Here is a 20111-nt window from a genome sequence, read left to right as displayed (position 1 = left end):
AGTGTCCGAGGCCTTTGATGATTCCTTGATGGCCCGACCCGTCTCACGAGTGTTCAGCTGTGAAATTCCTGTCTGGTTAGAGAATGTGACAAATCTGTGTCTCAGTTGTTGGGCGCAAGAGTTTGTGTCTTACGCACGTGTTGGGGGCAAAGGGCAATGCCCACAGTCCTTCCAGAGGAAATGTCACTTGTGCCCGTTGGCTTGCAGTGGAAGATGGGGGAAATCTGATCTGTGCACGTCTCTGAAGATGAGTTATAGAGCGGGTCAGTGGGGCCAACGGGACCCCGAGGCCTATGACTGTCAGGGGCTTTCAGCTGAGAGGATCAAACCTGGAAACAAGCCACTGCAATGCAAAGCTGATACAGGCCAACCGACATCGCTTGAATGTGTGCCAGTGACTATTGCCACGACGTGAAATAAGAAATGGGAAATCATATCAGTTCCTGGCCCGTGCTCAACAATATCAGTCTTGCCTGCTGAACATTTCATGTTCAGCTTTGATGATTTACATTGTGGTACATTGGTATTAAAAGAATTGTTATTACAGGGTTATTATTACCATTAATTAAAAATCTAAATGAATGTTTTATCTAAGGTTTCATCCCTGTGCCGTTTGAAGATCCAGTTGTTTCTGACAACTGAATAAGCTGAAGTTTGTTTTTGGAGGAGCGAGGAGGATTTTTCTTGAAACCCTCCCAAACAACGTGTGGTGATGTAGGGGTCGTTTCATTCTTCTGACCCCAAGACTCAACTAATCTCTGCAATTCTCCATCTGTGATCCTTGAAGAGTCTTTGAGAGTCCACTTAAATTCTCCTCACCGCGCATTCTTCTCTTCCTGGCAGATTTGTCACATCTTTAGTTGATTGGAAATTCTTGATTATTGCCTTGAAGGTCAAAATGGGGATTTTAAATTCTTTAGCCATTTTCTTACAACCACTTCGTTCTATTTTGTGAAGCTCAACAATCTTTTGATGCACATCAGAACTATAATCTGTGGAATTTGGCCTATGTGTTTCCTCATATTTAAACTCCTGTGAAACAAGAAGTCATAACTAGACAATGTCATGTTTCTAGTGACCCTGGTGTGCTAAAAAAAAGTGAGTGGGAATATACACTCACCTAAAGGATTATTAGGAACACCAGTTCAATTTCTCATTAGTGAAATTATCTAATCAACCAATCACATGGCAGTTGCTTCAATGCATTTAGGGGTGTGGTCCTGGTCAAGACAATCTCCTGAACTCCAAACTGAATGTCAGAATGGGAAAGAAAGGTGATTTAAGCAATTTTGAGCGTGGCATTTCACAATCTGCTCAGTTACTGGGATTTTCACACACAACCATTTCTAGGGTTTACAAAGAATGGTGTGAAAAGGGAAAAACATCCAGTATGCGGCAGTCCTGTGGGCGAAAATGCCTTGTTGATGCTAGTGGTCAGAGGAGAATGGGCCGACTGATTCAAGCTGATAGAAGAGCAACTTTGACTGAAATAACCACTCGTTACAACCGAGGTATGCAGCAAAGCATTTGTGAAGCCACAACACACACAACCTTAAGGCGGATGGGCTACAACAGCAGAAGACCCACCGGGTACCACTCATCTCCACTACAAATAGGAAAAAGAGGCTACTATTTGCAAGAGCTCACCAAAATTGGACAGTTGAAGACTGGAAAAATGTTGCCTGGTCTGATGAGTCTCGATTTCTGTTGAGACATTAGTCAGAATTTGGCGTAAACAGAATGAGAACATGGATCCATCATGCCTTGTTTCCACTGTGCAGGCTGGTGCTCAGATTAATGCTCTAAAATAACATACCACATGCATAAACCCAACTGTTAACAAAAGCAAATGTGAAATAAAAACACATATTCTGAAGCAACCGTGACATTGTCGCTGCTTCTTCCAGTTTTTGAGCTCTTTCGTGACTCGTGTTTCACAGAACTCATATACAGGCGCTCCGCATCACAAGTGGACCAGGTGAAATACTGAGCAAGTTTAATACATCAGAAAAGCCACACATATGGAGATGAACATGTGATGCAAACCTTCAAAAGTTACTAGTTTACAAATGATGCACTATGGTACAAGTGTTTTGAATTATAATACTCGGATATTATAGTCAAATTATAGCATTTTGCAAGGAACTGCAAGAAAATAAGTCTTTATTAATTGATGAGCCCTCCAATCAGTTCAAGATGTTTATCAAGTGGATTCGTGTTGTATTGGTGGCAGTTTTTTTTAATTAGCTGGAAACGGCAGTGAATTGAATGTATCGGTACGTGTTTGCAGTTTTGTAAAAAGGTAGGAAGAGGCATGTTTTTCCAATGAGCCTGTAACACTGGAGCTCCAGAGGCTCTCTAATAATCCGTCCTCGCTTGTCTGTCCAGGCTAAATGTTTTTCTAGCAGTGCAAAGGGCTGAGTGGATACTGAGTCTGGATGATCGTTGGGTTCACATGGATCTAGTTACCTATTCCTCAGCTCCATCAGACACTGTCCGACCAGCTTTCTATTTCACTCCACCTGCTTCCCAACGTACACTTGGGGAGTGTATGTGGCCCGTGTGGGGTTTAAAACCAAAGGGAAACCCATACCTGCATGTTTCACTGGCACCAGGGCGCTGAGCGCAGCCACGGGGGTTCTGGAGAGGGAATATAGGGTTTCATGCTAGGAATAAATTTAGATCACTGTGGTTTTGGCATTCAGTGATCATCCCACTCACTGTGGTTTCTGTTTGAGGACCCATGAGGTGAGCCACAGAGACCAGAGGATGGAGACACTACTATCATAGGTAGGGTTGGGTATCGTTTGAATTTGAACGATTCTGATTCTGATTCCAATTCCTTGTTTCGATTCCGGTTTCTAACGATTCTCGATTCCGATTCTTTTAAGAGGCAGGGTCAAAAAAGTTTAGCTAACCTTGCTAACCAACGGCCTTTCTGAAGGCAATAATCCTTTCTGAAGGAAATACTCCTTCTGTAAAAATACTCCTTTTGTCACAAATTTAGCATTTTGCCGAGATTTCGTTATTTTTAGAAAAGCGAAGCCACACTTTGGATCGCCGACGTAAGGTACTCATGTTCGACTCGCGTGGTTATGTCAACACTTCCGGTAGACGCTTCTTCGTTGGTGTTGTTCAGCGGTTTCTTCTTCCGCTCGGCGGACTGTGAATATCGAAACTAGGAATCGAAATTTTAACTTTTGAACGATTCCGGGAAAAACGAAAAGTTAGTCTCGGTTCCAATCGATACTCGATTCTCGATACCCAACCCTAATCATAGGTCCAGGTCATATTCCAACCCCAAATCAAGAGGAGAATAGATTACAATTGTTCTTGCATTGTGATATTATTTTTATGACAGTTATACACGGCAAACTCTTCGTTTTGGGGTAAAACAACTGATCTGTATAATGTGCACTATATAAATCAGTAGTTAAAACGAAGTTTGAAATACGTGAGCGGCAATATACTGCTAGCGGACATCTGACGGTGCCCAGAGTGATGTAAATATGTGCTGCGCTTTGCTGTCGGGAACAAAATAAGCACAACAAAATCGAGAAAACAGCAAGCATTTTTTTAATAAAGCATTTAAAGAAAAGCATCTGATGATAGCAGCACTGCTGGATATGTTTGCATTTCAGCAGTTTATTAAAGTAAAGTTACTGGGATTTTCACGCACAACCATTTCTAGGGTTTACAAAGAATGGTGACATCCAGTATGGGGCTGTCCTGTGGGCGAAAATGCCTTGTTGATGCTAGAGGTCAGAGGAGAATGGGCCGACTGATTCAAGCTGATAGAAGAGCAACTTTGACTGAAATAACCACTCGTTACAACCGAGGTATGCAGCAAAGCATTTGTGAAGACACAACACACACAACCTTGAGGCGGATGGGCTACAACAGCAGAAGACCCCACCGGGTACCACTCATCTCCACCACAAATAGGAAAAAGAGGCTACAATTTGCAAGAGCTCACCAAAATTGGACAGTTGAAGACCGGAAAAATGTTGCCTGGTCTGATGAGTCTCGATTTCTGACGCGGAAAAACGATTTATAATATATGTAATATGATGCAGCGCCCAAATATCTCTAGCCGCGCCGCTCTCACTTTGGATCTGGCAGGAATCAAGCGCGTTCTGTGTTGTTAGTCGAGCTACAGAAAAGCCAATCAGAAAATAGCACTGTTGTATCTGGGTACGATTTAACGCAACAACAAACCCTAACCCTATCCTATCAATATGGACCAACATTTCTAAAGAATGCTTTCAGCACCTTGTTGAATCAATGCCACGTTGAATTAAGGCAGTTCTGAAGGCGAAAGAGGGTCAAACACAGTATTAGTGTGTTGTTCCTAATAATCCTTTAGGTGAGCGTATATAGGCTCCTCTGGTACTGATGGGATAGCCAATTTGAACATGCTCCTCTCAAACTTTGTTAATAAAACATTATTATTAGAGGTTCAAGTAGGATCTGAACTTTCTCAAAGGGAAAGTATCACAGTGAGCCCAGCCATTTTTTCTTCACTCATATGACACAAAGACAAATTTTCTCCTGCCTGAATGAGTTCCTGATAAGCAACAGATTACTGGGCTAGATTACTGTCTATGGAGCTCGTTTCCGCACATCATATGCGCAGTGCTTTCAGTTTCAGTTTTCAATTCGATCAAGTGTTTATGTTCTCTTCTCTCGATTAGATTATGAAAGGAATAACCTCCCCTTTCAAACAGACTAAAATTTCGGATCGATTAATGTGTGATTGAGCAGCCAATTCGATAACTAATGTATTATTTGGGTACAATATATAACCTGTAGCCGGTAACACTTTACAATAAGGTTCGTTAGTTAACATTAGTTAACTACATTAGTTAATATGAACTAATAATGAACAGCACTTATACAGCATTTGTTAATCTTTGTTAATGTTATTTTCAACATTTACTAATACTTGATTAAAATCTTGTTAACATTAGTTAATGCACCGTGAACTAACATGAACAAACAATGAACAGCTGTGTTTTCATGAACTAGCATTAACAAAGATGAACAAATGCAGTAACAAATGCATTGCTCATGGTTAGTAAATACATTAACTAATGTTAACTAATGAACCTTATTGTAAAGTGTTACCCTGTAGCCTATAGCTTCAGCTGTTCTGTCTGCCCAGTGCCCAGCGCTTCCACCAGGCCGCGTGCGTGTGTCTGTGTGTCCATACTATTTAGACATACTGACACTGTCTCTGTTCAGAATCGATTGGTTCACGGAAATTGGTGGTCTTGTTTTTAAAATGTGGCTCCAGAATCGCAAAGCATCAAACTGTTCCACTGACATTCTGAGGTAAATTTTGAATCGCTCGGGATAAATTCGCAACTCCTTGATAAGGAGGTGCTTCCTCTCGGCGCAATTTCAGATGGAGGTAATATACTCTGCAAGCAAGAGGGACAAATTACCTTTCACCTTATATACTGTAGAGAGCTTAAAGGGTTAGTTCACCCAAAAATGAAAATTCTGTCAGTATTTACTCACCCTCATGTTGTTCCAACCCCGTAAGACCTTCGTTCATCTTCGGAACACAAATTAAGATATTTAAGATATTAAGATCGCTCCTGCATACAGTCCATAGGCTTCTTGAGGGACTGGCTCTTGCTGTCCCCGAAAAGTCATTAAAGACATTGTTAAAAAAGTCCAAGTGACTACAGTGGCTCAATCTTAAGTTTATCAAACGACGAGAACACTTTTGTGCGCAAAAAAACAACTAAAATAACGACTTTATTTCAACTATTCACTTCCTTCTCCATGAGCCTGTAAGTCAGTTAACGTAGTGTGGTTGCGTAGAGCTACGTCACACGTAGGCTCACTATTGGCCGACGCTGGTCATGTGTGTGTGATGCGTGTGACGTACAATAACAGAAGCTTACGCTATTAAACTAGTAACCTGACTCGCGCAGAGGGAGAAATAAACGAATAGTTGAAATAAAGTCGTTATTTTTGTAGTTTTTTTGCGCACAAAAGTGTTCCCGTCGTTTGATAAACTTAAGATTGAGCCACTGTAGTCACTTGGACTATTTTAACGATGTCTTTAATGACTTTTCGGGGACAGCAAGAGCCAGTCCCTCAAGAAGCCTATGGACTGTATGCAGGAGCGATCTTAATATCTTAAATATCTTAATTTGTGTTCCGAAGATGAACGAAGGTCTTACGGGGTTGGAACAACATGAGGGTGAGTAAATACTGACAGAATTTTCATTTTTGGGTGAACTAACCCTTTAAGTCCCTCCCCTCCGCTTCCGGCTTATGGGACTTTATTTCGGAAAAAATATGTATGTTAGTCAATGGCGAGAGACAACTTATCTTATTATTTTGTTTGAACTGTGCCCTGAATTACACATATGATGTTTGTCAATTTAAAAGATAATTCTGAAAGTCAAGAAAGTCACAGTTTGTCATAAAACAGAAGAGTAACATTTAGTTTTGTGTGAAAATCGGAACAAGTCTAGAACAAAACACTCGTAACGTTACACTCGATTATGGCGGAACTCTATCCACAAGTTTCCTACGCCCCATGAGGCCTTGCGTCAAAAGTGGGCGCGACTTCCGGTTGGAAGTATAAAAAAAAGCGCGATTTGACATGCTTGACACTTGTTCATTCAACAGTTGACAGTCATTCAAGTTATAGCGATCCAAACTAGCTAACGATGTGGGAACACAACCTCAACGAAATTAATAAGGGTGAAATAACAGTACCTTTACCCTCCGCAGTAGTTGATTGGGAGTATTATAATAACATTATTAATAATCAGTACTCATCAAGGCATGGTGACAGACAGTTGTGCGAGCTGGCAAACATTTAAAATAAAAAATACACACTTAGTCATTGTGCTTTGGTCGGAGTTTATTCAAAATTATAAATGAATGTGCTGCTTGAATACATTAACTGCACATTTGGTATTCTGTCAACACAGGCTTTGATCCTGAGTTTAGGTGTAACATCAGTAGAGAACAGCCAATCACATGCTGATAGAGTTTATAGAATATTAAGAATTTAAACAAATGTACACAGGAAGATTCGTCGTCTTTTGGGAGGTGATGGAAACTACAGTCGTTGGCAGGATCAGAGACGGGCTCTGGCAGGATCACTCTGATTTCGTTTTCAGCTTATGTTCAAAACAATCACGTTTAAGCCACTGAATTAGTTTAGTCCGGTTATACATACAACCGTGAACAGCACATGTTGTCCCTGAGCTCCGTAACGACATCTCTCATAAAGATTTGCGTCTTTAAATAGTAAAATAATTCGCTAGCCTCTTCGCTAATTAACACACAAAATACCATTGGAATGCTACTTCCACCGCCTCACCGGAAGTTTCACCCACTTTATTTTTTACAGGAGCGCCCCTCGGAAACTTGTGTATAGAAACAAAGACTGACATTAGCCTCAGTAAAGTTAGCTTCATTCATTGAGAGAAAATGTGCACCTTCTGGGTTTGTAGTTTGTAATTACGTATTTTCACAGTCTTATACCTCAACGGTTTTACATCAAACTGCGACTTTCTTGACTTTAAAGTGTATCTTTTAAACTGACAAACATCATATGTGTAATTCAGGGCACAATTCAAACGAGATCAAAATATTTGTTGTCTCTCGCCATTGACTAATATTTTTTTCAAAATAAGGTCCCATGGTGGTCGACCGGAAAGGGAGGGACTTAAACTCTCTATAAAGCTGTAGAACAAGAATTATTTTGAGAATTTTAAATGTTAAACTAATCCTTCAGCTGTCTAAGTTTAAGAGATTAGGCTTCATATTGTTGTTTGGGCTGCTCGGTTATCATCAGTTTGTACTTTTCAGCTGTTGCACTGATAGCACAGGAAAGCCAGGCATGCATTGTTCAAAGCTCTGTGTTTCCAGGAATATAGGCCAGATTACATGGAAAATGCTTCCCATTCCAACAGCAGTCAATGAATATGAGCTTACACATGCATTGTGTCTGACATACCAGGTCTTATCCGAAATAGTCACACGATTGAGTAAGCTTGTCAGATGGGGGGGGGGTGAAGTTCTCATAAGCGTGCGCGTGATTTGCATATTTATAATTGTTCAAAACTTCCTGGCTGTAGGGAATAATTCAGCATGTTTAGTGAATGGACGATCCCTTGCTCAGGACATGTGATGTCAGAGGTAGTTTGAAGGGGTTGGGCTCTGGGCGATGGTGAATTCTTGTGATGTTCGGGCAAAGCTCATACGGGCGGAGACATGAGCACATTCCTCTCCTCCCACCGCACACGCTCCCCTCGTGCCCATCACCACAGACACACGCGCTCGCTGGCCGTCCCCCAACACACACACAAACACACCCTGCACTAACATCCACTATAGTGCAAAGCCCAATACTGGATTAGCACAGCCAAGAACGCTAAATCACTCAGTCGACATGGTGATGATGGAGATCAGGGGTGAATCACTTCCTGTACAATATCAAAAACACATTTCATACAAAAAGTACATGTAGATATTATTAACCCTATAAAGTATCATATTTGACACAAAAATTTAAACTTTAGGCTAATTTAAACTACTTTAAATTTCAAACTAATTTAAACTTTAGACTAATTTAAACTTTTTCAAACTTTCTGTTCCAAACTTTCACAAGCCAACTTAAAGTTTGTCTTGACACAAATTTCTCAATTATCAACATGATCAAAACTTTCTGAAAAAAACTAATCTACTAAACACAAGCCCTATGATTGATTTTTTTATACTTTTTTAGCAAGTAAAATGTCTTTTAGCATAATTGTGAAAACACCCCCCTCAGGTTGTGGGTCACATCTTTTTGTTGTGAAATCTTGAATTACTTTTTTATATCGAAAAACAAAAAAGTAACTTTCATATTCCTAGTAATATTTCACGTTGAACACTTTTTTTTTTTTTTGAAAAATGAAGCAAAAGTCTCCAAATATAATCTTTCAGGCTTTTGAGGAACGTTTATTTGTTCATCTCGCAATCATCATTGCATTGGATTGCATTATGTTTTCCCCCATGATTAAAACTACAGAGCGTTGATAATAAATATAAGCATTCAGCACAAAAATCTCATGGATTTACATTACAAGCTATCAGAATTTCATCTCAGTTTTTGACAATATGATTTTAAAGGGATAGACACGTTGAAACTAATTGTTGGTATGTTTTAGTTTACCTCAAGGGCATCCAAGATGTAGGTGTCTTTGTTTCTGCAGTTTTTTCAATTTTGATATTTTTAGGTCAAACCGTTCTTGTCTGTCAGTCATATAATGGAGGTCTATGGTCACCACCTCAAAGAGCATGCACAAAGAAGTCCAGATTAAACATGATTTAATGACTCGTAAATGTAAGTACACATTGATGGCCTGAGACACGAAACAAGCGGTTTGTGTGAGAAAACGAACAGTATTTATATCGTTTTTACCTCGTAACCACAGTCACGTCCAAGTGATCTTGCGCGTGGTTGCGAAAAAAATTCAACGTTGTCTGTTGATATATCGAAATCGTCTTCCATTGCAATTTTCTGTATATCTAAATATGTTTAGATCTTCACAGTGAAAGGTAACACTTCCGAAATCTCTGTCTAAACAATGAGTGACGTACACGCGTGAGAGATCACTTCCGGAGATTCACTTTCCGGTGCTTCCGCAGACCGAAGTGCCCGCGCCCTCAGATCACTTTGACGTGGCTGTGGTTACAAGAGGTAAAAACGATATAAATACTGTTCGTTTTCTCACACAAACCGCTCGTTTCGTGTCTTCATGTTTAATCTGGACTTCTCTGTTCATGCTCTTAGAGGTGGTGACCATAGACCTGCATTATATGACAGACAGACAAGAACGGTTTGACCTAAAAATATCAAAATTGAAACTACTGCGGAAACAAAGACATCTACATCTTGGATGCCCTTGAGGTAAGATAAAACACACCAAAAGTTAATTTCAAAGTGAACTATCCCTTTAAGAAACAGCACCAAAATGCATATTTTTGTAATTTTGTTTTGTACTTTTAATTTGTTTTATCATTTGTTTAGCTTTAATATATTTTCATTTCAGGTTTAGTTTAGCACTTCAATGTATACTTATACAGTATTTTAGCTGCCAAGGCAACAGTTGTAATTGTTGTTTTATTTTATCTTAATTCCAGTTTTAACCCAGTTTCCATTTATATATATATATATATATATACTGCGTTAGACTAAACTGTGAATGGAAACTGGGTACAGATAGATAGATATACAGAGTAGAAGAGAAAACAAAGTGTTAGTGTTAATGGATCACGTGTTGCCATTAATACTAACTTTATTTTCTCACTCTAAATCTTGTGAGAAAATAAAGTTAGTATTAATGGCAACACATGATCCATTAACACTAACACTTTGTTTTCTCTTCTAATCTGTATCTATCTTTAAAAAAAAACATATAGTGTTAGACTGCACTGGGAAGGGTCACAGCACTTGCATACTGTTGTCCTGTTGTTAGTTTAATTGCTTCTATTGCGCTCCTTGTTTGCAAGTCTCTCTGGATAAAAGCGTCTGCTAAATGATTAAATGTAAATTTACACACAAAAAAAAGTTTGTAATAGTTTTAGCCCACAAACACTGCTGCACAGTAAGATCAATAAACATGTCATTTCCCTCAGTAGAAACATCTCCATCGCCCTCAGCCAGTAACTGCACGTGTGAGCTCGGCCATGGAAAGTGTGCCGAGAACGGTGACTGCAGGTGAGTCGACTCTCTATGTGACTGTCAGGTGTCATGTTGGTGAGCTTTAGCAGACTGTGAACAGATGAACAGTATTTACCTCTCGTCTCGTGTGTCAGGTGTGACCCGGGGTGGGGTGGCCCGCGCTGTGACGACTGCGTGCGGATGCCCGGGTGTGTTCACGGCTCCTGTCATCAGCCCTGGCAGTGCACCTGCGTGGACGGGTGGGGGGGCAGATTCTGTGACAAAGGTGATTCATTATTATTATTTTTTTTTTGTAATCTTTATTTCGAACATAAAAAGTAAGTATATATAAAAAAACAATGTTTAAAAAACTTAGGAAAAATCAAAACAAATGAGCCGCAAAAATATATATGTATAAATCTTTGCTGTTGACATACTTCTATTATATGTGCGACAATTATATGTGTGTTATTCATGAGCTTAACAGACTGACATGACAACAGCTACTTGTCCCCGCAGATATTTACGTGTGCTCTAGAGAACAGCCGTGTCAGAACGGTGCGACCTGCGTCTTGAGTGAGTCGGGGGATTACAACTGCTTATGTCCTGAAGGCCTTCACGGGCGGGACTGCGAACTGAAAACTGGGCCTTGCCAAAAGACAAAGTGAGTGTTTTATATACAGTCAAACCAAAATTTATTCAGACACTTTCAACATTACTCACATTATCACAGTAGTTTAGAAAATGGTAATAAAATATGACAACAACTCTCATATTTCATTGGTTTTGTCCATCCTTCTGTTAGACTGTCTCACAAATGAATTCGGTTAAATATCTGTCGGCTGTTAAACTTAACTACACAATTAGATAATACCAGTTCACGTCAACCAATTACCAAGTAATGCTTATTTTGTTCAGTCTGTGTAAAAAGGTCACATTAGCAATAATAATAATTAGGGTTGGGTATCGTTTGAATTTGAACGATTCTGATTCCGATTCCGATTCCTTGTTTCGATTCCGGTTCCTAACGATTCTCGATTCCGATTCTTCTAAGAGGCAGGGTCAAAAAAGTTTAGCTAACCTTGCTAACCAATGGCCTTTCTGAAGGAAATACTCCTTCTGTAAAAATACTCCTTTTGTTGATTTCGTTATTTTTAGAAAAGTGAAGCCACACTTTGGATCGCCGACGTAAGCTACTCATGTTCGACTCGCGTGGTTATGCCAACACTTCCGGTAGACGCTTCTTCGTTGGTGTTGTTCAGCGGTTTCTTCTTCCGCTCGGCGGACTGTGAATATTGAAACTAGGAATCGAAATTTTTACTTTTGAACGATTCCGGGAAAAACGAAAAGTTAGTCTCGGTTCCAATCGATACTCGATTCTCGATACCCAACCCAAATAATAATAAAAATCACTAAAGGAAAACATGGTCAGGTCAAAGTGTCTGAAATTTTTGGTCCCAAATTTATATACATTTTACTGGTAGTCACTGTATGAAGGATTTTTGGGTATAAGATGTCACAGTTTACTTTATTTTGCTCTCCTCACTTACATAAATTAACTATAGTGTCCTGCACACACTACTAGTAAATAAATACCAATACCGAGAATTAAATCTGGTGTCTGAATAATATTTGGTTTGATTGTGTGTGTAAATGTAAATGCATGCTCGTGTTTTCAGATACCCGTGTTTTTCTGAAAGTTGCAGAACAACAGAACGAGTTGTTTTTAGTAGGACTTTCATTTACAATGAACTCTTTTGCGTGAGATCAGTGAATAGTGGATTGCTCATTCTATGACCCCTTTGAATACACATTTTGTTAAGCTGTAAATCTATTAGGACACAAGCCCAGACGCACTGGCACAGGCAGAACAACATGTAATTCAGTGGCGCTCATTATTACTGGCCCTGTAAGAGTCTATAACACCGACACACTGCAGATCGGCCTGACTGTTCCTCCCAGGACGAGCGACACAAACTGAGTGTGTGTGTGTTACTGGTAAATGATGCTGCAGGACTGGACCAGTTGCTGTTCTAGAGACACTAAGGGCCTCATTTATAAAATGTTGCATAGAAACCGTCCTACGTTTGATCTTACGATCATTTCAAAAACGGCTACAGAAAATTCTGAGGAAAAAAACGTGCATAAACCTCTCTGACGGATGTGAAAGTTATAAATCACAAATCATCTTGAAATTGTGTTTTCAGATCTCCGACTGGTAAACGCTGACTAAATAATGTAATTGACATTAAATAGCATCAGTCAACGCCTAAATGTTCCACTTAAGTGGCAAAAATTGCTTAGATTTCCAAATACTTGCAGTTCAAACTCTGACTGCCACAAGGAGAGTGTGTACGTCTGCTCAGACGCTGAGCATTTTCCCACGTAAAAGGCCATTTTTATAAATATGAACGTTGGCGATAATAAAATCTGTGCATATGCATGTTTTATAAATGTATTTAAAAAGAAATGTTTAATTGTGATGTTCTGGGGACGTGTGCAATGTTTTTGATGACACCTTGTTAAAGTTTATTATGCAGAGATAACGATAAACGCATGCATTGACCGATTCCCTCAAAAGTATAAATCCTGTGACTCTTACGCAGTGGCAACATATTTGCAGATCAGCAAGCGATTCCTTTTGAGCACTGCTGCTGATTCATAAGTGCTTTTGATTCACTTAAAAAGAACCGACACATCATTTATATTTTCATTATTTGGCACAAGTAACTTGATTGAATTAAAAAAAGTGCCCAGTTGGTCAAATCATGCATTGCCTGGGAATCGAGCCCATGACTATGCTCGACTGTGTGAGCGACATTATACGCTCAGGAATCGGACTACACTGGTTATGCTGAATGTTTTTTAGGGTGTGTTCACACTTGACATGTTTTGTTTGATTAAAACGAACACTGGTGCGATTGCTCTGTTAGATTGGTTCATTTGAATAAGTGTGAACGCTGCCTCGTGCCACCAAACTATAATGGGTCTTGGTCTCGGGCCGCTTTCAAGCGAACCCTAGAGCGTTTTGAATTAAAGGGTTAGTTCACCCAAAAATGAACACAAAGGAAGATATTTGGAAGAATGTTTTAATCAAACAGATCTCATTCCCCATTGACTACCATAGTAGGAAAAAATACATACTATGGTAGTCAATGGGGAATGAGATCTGTGTGATTAAAACATTCTTCCAAATATCTTCCTTTGTGTTCAGCAGAACAAATAAACACATAGAGGTTTGGAACAACATGAGGGCGAGTAAATACTGACAGAATTTAAATTTTTGGGTGAACTAACCCTTTAAATATAAACGCAACATGGACCGAAGACATGTAAACGAACCAAAAATGGGACATGATGTCACAAGATGCGACTCTTTTTCCTCATCATAGTCGTGATTAGGGTTGGGTATCGAGAATCGAGTATCGATTGGAACCGAGAATAACTTTTCGTTTTTCCCGGAATCGTTCAAAAGTTAAAATTTCGATTCCTAGTTTCGATATTCACAGTCCGCCAAGCGGAAGAAGAAACCGCTGAACAACACCAAAGAAGAAGCGTCTACCGGAAGTGTTGGCATAACCACGCGAGTCGAACATGATACCTTACGTCGGCGATCCAAAGTGTGGCTTCACTTTTCTAAAAATAACGAAATCAACAAAAGGAGTATTTTTACAGAAGGAGTATTTCCTTCAGAAAGGATTATTTCCTTCAGAAAGGCCATTGGTTAGCAAGGTTAGCTAAACTTTTTTGACCCTGCCTCTTAAAAGAATCGGAATCGAGAATCGTTAGAAACCGGAATCGAAACAAGGAATCGGAATCAGAATCGTTCAAATTCAAACGATACCCAACCCTAGTCGTGATGTGCTCATCAGAGTTCAGCACAGGCGTCAGAACCGCATCTCCTCACTGCAGATCTTCGTTTGTGTGTGACGGAGGGATAACGCTGTTTTAACACTTTTACACATTTTATAAGCTCTTCACGAGATCGCAGCTGGTCAAAATACCATCATATGTAGCTACACACACAAAGAGCGCATTTATAACACAGCACTGTTTGGATGCTCCCTCACAATACACGTAATTAAAAGCCGACCATTTAGGTTGTGAACATCTCCCTATGCCGCCCTTTAGGTTCAGTGTTGCCAATGTGAATGTGAGCGCTAAAGCGGACCAGGAGGACTAAATGTTTTTTTTTTTTTCCCAGACCAAACAAATCAAGCGAACCGAAATACAAGTTAATTCACTAATAAGAACCGGCTCATTAATGTCATTCTCTCAGGAAGTGCACTTCACTGGTTGTTGTTACAGTATGTTCTAGTAGAGGTGTTATATCCACCGTATTTTACAATGTGGAAGTACATTTTACATTACATTTACATTTACTCATTTAGCTGACGCTTTTATCCAAAGCGACTTACACTTGCTATATATGTCAGAGGTCACACGCCTCTGGAGCAACTAGGGGTTAAGTGTCTTGCTCAGGGACACATTGGCGTCTCACAGTGGATTCGAACCCGGGTGTCTCACACCAAAGGCATGTGTCTTATCCACTGCGCCATGCATCACCACCCCAAATAAGCTATTTTCTGTGATTTCCAAATTATTAGTTGCTAAAGGGAAATAAATAAATAATAACAAAGTGCAGTAAACAGTAAGACTATTTGCACCACAAACCAGTGTTTTTATACGATAACTCATTAAAATATTATGGTGAGAAATAGCAGTTAAAATCAAGCAGCATATAGTGCTGTTTTGTACAGCTGATAATAACTGGAAGTGTATGACATCAGAAGCCAGACACATTCAGCTTACAAATGTCCATGACGCTCTTACGTTTTTTTTATATTTTTAATTAGGGCTGTCAAATGATTAATCGCGATTAATCGCATCCAAAATAAAAGTCTGTGTTTACATATTATATGTGGGTGCACTGTGTATAACTATTTTATATATATATAAATACACACACATGCTTGTATATATTTAAGAAATATTTTCATGTATATACTGTATAAAGATGTATATTAGGGATGTCAAATGATTAATTGCGATTAATCGCATCCAAAATAAAAGTTTGTGTTTGCATATTATATGTGGGTGCACTGTGTTGAATTATTTTATATATATATAAACACACACACATGCTTGTATATATTTAAGAAATATTTTCATGTATATACTGTATATAGATTTATATTACATATAAATATAAATATTTTATATATAAATTATATTTTTTTCTTAAATATACATGCATGTGTGTATTTTTATATATATAAAATAATTATACACAGTGCACCAACATATATTATGTAAAAACAAACTTTTATTTTGGATGCGATTAATCGCGATTAATCGTTTGACAGCCCTATTTTTAATGAAAAATATTTATAAAAATCAGTGCTCAGAAAACAATTGGTGACAATATGATTGCAGAAATCGCCAACCTCCACCTTTAAAACATTGTGACAGTAGCACAAAAAAACAAGCATAAGTGACATACGTTCATCCCTCAGGTCCCCCTGCAAGAATGGCGGTCTCTGCGAGGATCTGGGAGGTTTCGCTCCAGAGCTGTCGTGTCGGTGCCTGGCCGGCTTCAGCGGGCCGCGCTGCGAGACCAACATGGACGACTGCCTGATGCGCCCCTGTGCCAACGGTGCCACCTGTGTGGACGGCGTGAACCGTTTCTCCTGCCTGTGCCCTGTGGGTTTCACCGGGCGCTTCTGCACCATCAACCTGGACGACTGCGCCGGCCAGCCCTGCCTCAACGGAGGACGCTGCATCGACCGGGTCTCGGCCTTCCAGTGCCTCTGCCCTCCAGGTCACACCGGAAGAACGTGCGAGATTCCCGTCTGGGAGTCGGGATCTCAAACGTTGTCTCCATTTAAGAGCGAAGAGAGCAAATCCGTTCTGGGGAATCACTCCCATTGGACGACTCCTAACGGGAACGAGAAAGGCTTGTTTAAAATCTCCGTGGTGACCCAGCGCGGGGCGGATGGGCTGTCGGAGTCGCAGCTCGTCCTCCTGCTGGTGTTGGGGGGCATGACTTTAGCCGTGGTGGCAGTAACAGCTGGTCTGGTGCTGCGTGGACAGTGCCAGGACCGATCGGCTCGCTGCCAGTGTCGACCGGCTCCCACTCACCAGCGCTGTCGAACTCACTCTGTGCAGCAGGAGTGCAAGATCAGCTTCCTCCAGCCTCCGGCCGAGCTCGAGAAGAAGAGGCTGAACACCGACATCATTTAGACACACGGATCGATCGGTGCAGCTGCTCTGTTGAAGTAAACGACCACTTCTGACCACTCACGAGATACTGGCACTGGTGAATCTGAGAGTTGGCTGAATGCAGGTGGTTATTATACAGAGCCATTACACACATATAAAGAACCAATTAGTAGTTGGATTTTAATTATCAATGCCACACGTGAGGGCATGGACTGATGAGGGAACATTAGCACAGTTAGAGTCAACATGAAATCAGTAATGCTCTTACCTGGTTGTGGAACATTATTCCCAAGATAATGTACGGAGGCCCTAATGGGACATGGTGGTGGTGGCCAAAAAATATGAGATTAAAAATATGAGAAATTTGGCGTTCCCCCGAGAAACTTTGCGTTCGCTCGCAAAAAAATGTTTTTGTTAATGAGAGCGAATGCAAAGTTTCTCAGGGGACATTCGCGTGAGCATATTTTTTCCTCCAATCTCATATATTTTTTCTTCACCATGGCTCCGTAGAAATGTTATATATATGTAATAACAAATGTACTGTAACACATGTAATGTAATTATCCATAAATGTAATATCTCCCCCTGTCTCTGAAAAAAAAACAAACAAAAAAAAACGTTCAGGCTGATCTCACCAGGCACTATTTTTGATGGACCCGAGAGGTGTCTTAGTCTATATTTCCTCTCCCAAAAAAATGTGTTGTATTTTTTTGGTCTTAATTTTTTCCCTCAATAAAAGCAACAAAATTGCTTGCGGTACAAACCTTTCCAACCAGAGACAGAATTAATAAGGTTACAATAAGGTTAGTTAACATGAAAATTCTTCTTCTTTTAAAAACAAATAATTTATTATTATATATTTTTTTAAAAATCATTAATCTTAATATTCATTACAACAATTACTAATACATTATTAAAATCAAAAGTTGTATCTATTAATATTATGAACTAACAATGAAAAGTTGTATTTTTATCAACTAACGTTAGAAAATATGAATAAATTGTAACAAATGTATTGCTCATTGTTTATGTTAGTTACTGCATTAACTAATGTTAAGTAATGGAACCTTATTGTAAAGTGCTAGCAAAAAGTTTAATAAATAAATAGATAATTATTTTAGAGGAAATAAAATCTTGTTTCGTAATTTTCAGAGACCATTTTAAAGTAGTTCATTTAAAAAAAAAAACTTTTGCTGATAATTTACTCACCCCCATGTCACCCAAGATGTCCATGTCTTTCTTTCTTCAGTTGAAAAGAAATTAAGGTTTTTGAAACATTCCAGGATTTTCTCCATAAAATGGACTTCAATGGGAACCAAACGGTTCAAGGTCTAAAAGACACTTTCAGTGCAAACTGTTCAAAGGGCTTTAAACGATTCCAGACGACGAATAAGGGTCTTATCAAGCGAAACAATCGCTCATTTAAAAAAATAAAGTTTAAGTTTTATAAGCTCAAATGCTCGACTTGCTCTGTTCTGTGTGACTCTCTATTCGTACTCGTTCATCAAAATGAACGAATCTTTTCCCGAGTCAACTCGTTCATTTCTTTCGTTGAATGAACCAAATGACAAGAAAAAAAGATTTGTTCATTTTAATGAACGAGTTCAAACAGGAGGAGCACGAACACGCATCACAGAACAGAGCAAGGCGACCATTTGAGCTTATAAAACTTAAACTTTGTTATTTTTTTTTTAATTTTATCAAGCGATTGTTTCGTTTGATACGACCCTTATTCATCGTCTGGAATCGTTTAAAGCCCTTTGAACAGTTTGCACTTAAACTCTCATTTGGACCTTGAACCATTTGGTTCCCATTGAAGTCCATTATATGGAGAAAATCCTGGAATGTTTTCATCAAAAACCTTAATTTCTTTTCGACTGAAGAAAGAAAGACATGGACATCTTGGATGACATGGGGGTGAGTAAATTAGCAGCAAAAGTTTTTTGAAAAGTGAACTACTCCATTTATACAAACAAACTGTATTCAGACAAACTGATCAAATTGAATCTCACCATTTCCTTTTCTCTTGTAATATACTGTGTCACATTATGAAGGTAAGGTGGATGCAAATGCTGTTTCATGTTGACTTTAAGGTACACGCATCCTGGGTACTATTTATTAATATGAGGTCTGTACTCAAGGAGTATACGGTAGCACTAATGAGCTGCATGTAAAATAAAGGGAAGCACTAAACCTCCCAAATATATCACAACATCCATTGTGTGTTAAATTAGTGCTGTGTGTGTAATATCTATCCACATTACTGGAGAAGCTCTTTTAATTTCAGATGTGTGTGTACACATTTTTGCCAAGTGTTCAAATCGTAAGAGTGAGCATATGCTACATTTTACATTTTTGAGAATATGTTTGTTTTATGAACATACTTTTTTAAATGAAAGTGTAAGTTCCCTTTAACACTATTGTGATGCTATTTTAAGCGGTTTAGATAGTAATATCAGTTTTATGGGAATGATCTTTGTGATATAAAATGATATATAAACAACAGTATTCTTAAGTGCAAATATAATTTATTTATGTAATTTATTGGTGAAATGTATATTTGTTTTTTTATTGTAATGTGCATTTTTATACAAAACTGTGTGTATTAAAGTTTTTAACAGTGTAATAGTTGAACTCCATGTCAAAATCACTCTATAAAACTGTCTTTAAATACCAGGTGTCATGAATAAATTATTATCAATTATCTTATCTATGCAATTTTCTTATCCATATCTAAGCTAAAAATGCTTTCAATAATAGTCATTATAGTTAATACTTATACATGTATAATTAAATAAATATATGTAGATATTTTTAGATTTATAATATATATATATATATATATATCAGGTAATTAATGAGTTATGTCGCAAGCCTGGTTATTAACTTATTAATCTTGGTTATTAATTTGAAGAGTTCAGATGCAAAAGCCTCTAAGTGCCATTTGAAATTTTCTTCTTTAATGATGATTTTTGTCAAACTTGTATATTTAAGTTCAGTAATTTCACTTAAATAACAATTAATAGGTAATCTTCATTGCCATTTAAGTGAAATCACTGAACTTAAATATACAAGCTTGATAAAAATGATCATTTTAGAAGAAAATTTCGAATGGCACTTAGAGGCTTTTGCATCTGAACTCTTCATTTATTAATCTTTGCTAATGTCTTAAAAAAAGACAACAAGTGACCCCTGGTGGATATTT

The 20111-nt window shown here is 38.7% G+C and overlaps 1 protein-coding gene across 3 annotated transcripts in view; it reads left to right on the top strand.

Annotated features, from left to right (window-relative positions):
- Window positions 1-19615, top strand: part of dlk2 (delta like non-canonical Notch ligand 2) — a 28301-nt gene extending 8686 nt beyond the window's left edge. For 2 of the 3 annotated variants that reach the window (XM_039690569.2, XM_039690568.2), the window contains exons 3-6: window positions 10660-10741; window positions 10840-10970; window positions 11204-11348; window positions 16201-19615. In XM_039690569.2, coding sequence (XP_039546503.2) covers window positions 10660-10741; window positions 10840-10970; window positions 11204-11348; window positions 16201-16927 — 1085 coding nt within the window. In that variant the 3' untranslated portion in view covers window positions 16928-19615. The remainder of the gene's footprint in view (window positions 1-10659; window positions 10742-10839; window positions 10971-11203; window positions 11349-16200) is intronic. The other variant, XM_039690572.2, reaches the window with a different exon arrangement.
- The last annotated feature ends 496 nt before the right edge of the window (window positions 19616-20111 follow it).

This window comes from Pimephales promelas, chromosome 11, assembly GCF_988280905.1.
Source record: "Pimephales promelas chromosome 11, fPimPro1.hap1.1, whole genome shotgun sequence".
NCBI lineage: Eukaryota > Metazoa > Chordata > Actinopteri > Cypriniformes > Leuciscidae > Pimephales > Pimephales promelas.
This window is presented reverse-complemented; position numbering and strand designations above follow the sequence as displayed.